General features: G+C 37.2%; 1 protein-coding gene across 4 annotated transcripts in view; it reads right to left on the bottom strand.

Moving 5' to 3' along the window:
• Positions 1–4022, bottom strand: part of LOC107730384 (egl nine homolog 1-like) — a 34280-nt gene that overhangs the window by 2137 nt on the left and 28121 nt on the right. For 3 of the 4 annotated variants that reach the window (XM_016541209.1, XM_016541210.1, XM_016541212.1), the window contains 2 exons: positions 1170–1306; positions 968–1035 (listed from right to left, as the gene is read on the bottom strand). In XM_016541209.1, coding sequence (XP_016396695.1) covers positions 968–1035; positions 1170–1306 — 205 coding nt within the window. Of the gene's footprint in view, positions 1–808; positions 881–967; positions 1036–1169; positions 1307–4022 lie in introns of those variants that run through there. The other variant, XM_016541211.1, reaches the window with a different exon arrangement.

The following is a 4022-nucleotide window of genomic DNA, read 5'->3' as shown; positions in this document are numbered from 1 at the left end:
AGAGTCCAAACAGCTGATAAAAACATCACAATAATCCACAAGTAATCCACAGCACTCCAGTCCATCAGTTAACATCTTGAGAAGACAAAAGCTGCGTGTTTATCAGAAAGAAATCCATTATTAAGATGTTTTAACTTTAAACTGTTGCTTCCGGCTAAAATAGAGTCTGTAATCAATAATAACGCTTCCTCCAGTGAAAAAGTTCATCTCCTGTTGTCTCTGACATCCAAATCCACCCACATATTTGTTTTGGCCTGTAAACATTGCTTGATCTGTGCAGATTTCTCTCCTGATTCAGACAAGACAACTTTTTTTTTTACTAGAGAAAGCAATATTATGGGCAGAGGACTCATATTTTAGCAATGGTCTGAAGTTAAAACACCTTAACTATAGAAAATTGGAAGGAATATTAGGCTGGTTTGGCTATTGCTACCGGAATGGTGAATCCATTAAAACTCATTCAGTCATCAATCTCATGTTTCCAGTTTATTTTCTCAACATGTAGGAGTAGACATTTCCATGGTTACAAGTGCTGGTAATTGTTGATTTATTGTCAACAACAATTCCACACAGGCCATGTATGAGTAGAGAGAGACGGCTTCTCACACACAAGAACACATTGAGACTGAGGCTTGATTAGTAAGAGGCCACAGGTGTTCTTATCAGGACTCAGTCAACCAATCAGAGCACAGCAGAATTTTCTACATTAACAATGGCATTAACACGCAGCTTTTGGCTTCTCAAGACATTTATTGATGGACTGGAATGGTGTGGATTACTTGTGGATTATTGTGATGTTTTTATCAGCTGTTTGGACTCTTTGGACATTTCTCCAAATCTGAAACTCATCTACATCGTAGATGGCCTTCTGTGGTTTGAACTGTCAAAATGAAGACTGCATAAATCTTTCTTTTGTGTTCCACAGAAAATAATAACTTTTTTATTTTTGGGTGAACTATGAGCTTACCTGTTAGGTACTTTTCTTTAGCTTTCTCCCGCTCATCAGCATCAAAATACCACACGGTAATGGCATATCTACACAATGAGAAAGACAAAGTTTATGAGATAAAAAACAGGACTAGACCAAAAACATAATGTGAGAAGAAAATTCATTGCATGTGTAGAGTGTGTTTGTCATGTGCTTCATTAATGATGATGATGATGATAACCTTGTTGCATATGCAGGCTGGACCTCATGAGGGTTTCGTCTATCAGACCAGAATAAAACCAAGCGGTCAAATTTGGGTTCAATGTCTGCAAACTGTGCTTTACTCTCTGGAAATATCCGCAGTACGCCCCCATTTTCCTGAAGACACGAATAACACAGAAATTAATTATGAGATCAGGTTTATCATTAGACAAAACCTAAATACTTAAAATTCTCATTGTGAAAATACCCACAACAAACAATTAGTGTGATTACATGTAAAATACAGAGTATAATGTCAATTAGCACAGAAGATAAGTTTGAAAATAATCAGTTTGTAAAAATGAGCAAAAATTGTGTTTACAGAAGAGCACTTGAAATGGAAGTATGTTGTGTTCCAGTCAATTTGACAGATGATTTTCGTTTTCCAGAAATCGCTAGTCAGTGTTATCACATTTGACTAAAACTTAATGACTTTGCTCACACAGGGTATTACAACCCCCCCAAAACTGGGTTTTTTATTTTTATTTTTTAGGATTTTTAGACTTGTGGTGTCCCTGGTCAAAAATGACTGACCTACAAAAATTTGCTTGCCAATCTCTCATTATTAGGGTTGGGAATCGAAAAATCAATTCCAATTCCAGAATCGGATACTTAAGGTCAGGAATTGGATAATTAAAAATTCATTTCCACCTATCAATTCCTGTGTGCGCATCTTTTATTTTTAGGTGGCGAAAAGAGGCTGTTAAAAATGCATTTGTCTTTGAATCATTCATTCAAGAGATTCATTCAAAAACACTGATTCATCCAGTAATGAAACAAGTAAATCTTGATCGAGTCATTGAATCATTCCATTCATAAATTCCATGAGATTTTGTTTAGTTGTCTAATATTCTTTCTTCAGAATTGTGAGAGAACTACAAAAAAAAAAATCAATTTATAAAGTTTAAATTTATCCAGAATCGTGCAGCTCTATTTTGCACACAAACAGCTCTTGAACGAGTCCAGTTTTTATGTAGCCTTTTGATTTTTGTTCGTGGTGTTCAGCAGCAATTTAATGTTTTGCAAAAAGAGACACAAAATGAATAAGCTTGATATCTAAATGTTTGACTTCATTTTTTTTAACCACATTGGAATCGAAAATGGGAATCGATAAGAATCGGAATCGATAAGCAGAATTGGAAGCGTAATTGCAATTGATAAAATTCCTACGATACCCAACCCTACTCATTATTCTATATTATTACCAAATCTTGGATACAATATTTCTTTTTGGAACTGATTAATCATAGGCCTCACTGATCAGAGCTCATGCACTTTTTTAATTGAACATTGCTAAAATTATCCACAAATAATGATTTTTTCACTCCCAAACTGAGGTGCATGAGCTCAGATCAATACAAAAACCTGTGCAAATTTAATGAAAACAAAATTACAAAAAGACTGAATCTAAGATTTGGTGATACTATTCAGCATAAGGAGAGATTTACAAGCAAATTACTGATGTTATCTGTGTAAAACAATGTCAAATTTTAAATAAAGCTTAAATTCAGATGCTGCAACAAACTACAAGCTTCACATTCTTGCATTTAAACTCCCTTAAATGTTTTGGCCCATAGACTTTCATTGTAAATGCATTACTGTAAAAGTAATTGTAGCTTTTCCAGCTTTGTCTCTAATGCAGTTATCAGTCATATTAGACTAACGTGACTACTGACAATACAGTCGACTCAGCAGTGCGTGACTGGAGCTTTTTTAGTGATAATGATAAATTCCATTAGTAGAAATAACAGAGCGACAGAAACAATGAGAGGCCAGGTCTGCAGGAGGTTAGGATAGGAAACGGCGGCGGAGCGCGGCCTTCCTGAAGAGGGACGAGAGGAAAAGGCCACATGCTGGATAAAGAGTCGTACGCGAGCGCAGGGAGCAGACTGCTGAGGGTGTGAGAATTAACCTTTCACACGTACGATCTGCACGCACAGCACGTTTCTCTCTGGGGAGCTGAACACATGCTTTATGCAGGTACATAGTGAATGCTCACGTATGCACAACAGCGCAAAATCATCAGGGAAGCACACTTGAAAATGCTGTGAAATGCAGCTATTGTATTTTTTTTTTCCTGCGGTGTTCTAAAAAGGTTTATTGTAGTTTCCGATCATGCTATGGTAACACTGGACATGTTAGTAGGAGGACCTTCAAAATCTACTAAGCGCTGGAGATTCAACACACTATTGCTTACAGATAACATGTTTCTTTCGCATCTTAATGCTGAATTCAAGATTTTTTGGTCAATTATTTCAGAGTCGATCGCTGATGCATCCCTGTTATGGGAGACTTGTAAAGCCTACATCAGAGGACTAGTCATATCTTATTCCATTACAAAAAAACCGGAAACAAGTAGAGAAGCAGGAGCACTTGGAACTAGAACTCAAAACTGCTACTGAAGATCACATAAATAATCCTTCTCCCGTTAATCTGGAGAAACTGAGTGCAATACGTGCCTCCCTGGACTCACTGTTATCGCAGCAGGCCAACACTAAAATATTATTTTCAAAGCAAAGATTGAATGAACACGGAAATAAACCTAATAAGTATTTATCTTGTTTATTGAAGAATAAATTTAGTTCATTAGCTCTATTAGGGAACAACGTCTCAGGTTACTTATGTAACCATGGTTCCCTGAGTAGGGAACGAGACACTGCGTCCTCTAGGGGTCGCTATGGGGAACGCCTCGTCGTGACCCATGTCTGAAGCATACATTGAAAAAACACCAACTCGTTGGCCGGCGACAGCCATGACGTCACTACCGGTGCGACTATAGTATAAATAAGCGCCGGGAGCACACATCATTCACTTCTTCATCTGAAGCTTGCGT

Source organism: Sinocyclocheilus rhinocerous, unplaced genomic scaffold, assembly GCF_001515625.1.
Source record: "Sinocyclocheilus rhinocerous isolate Xijiao unplaced genomic scaffold, SAMN03320098_v1.1 scaffold2653, whole genome shotgun sequence".
NCBI classification, from domain to species: Eukaryota; Metazoa; Chordata; class Actinopteri; order Cypriniformes; family Cyprinidae; genus Sinocyclocheilus; species Sinocyclocheilus rhinocerous.
The sequence above is the reverse complement of the archived record's forward strand: the minus strand, read 5'-3'. Positions and strand labels throughout refer to the sequence as shown.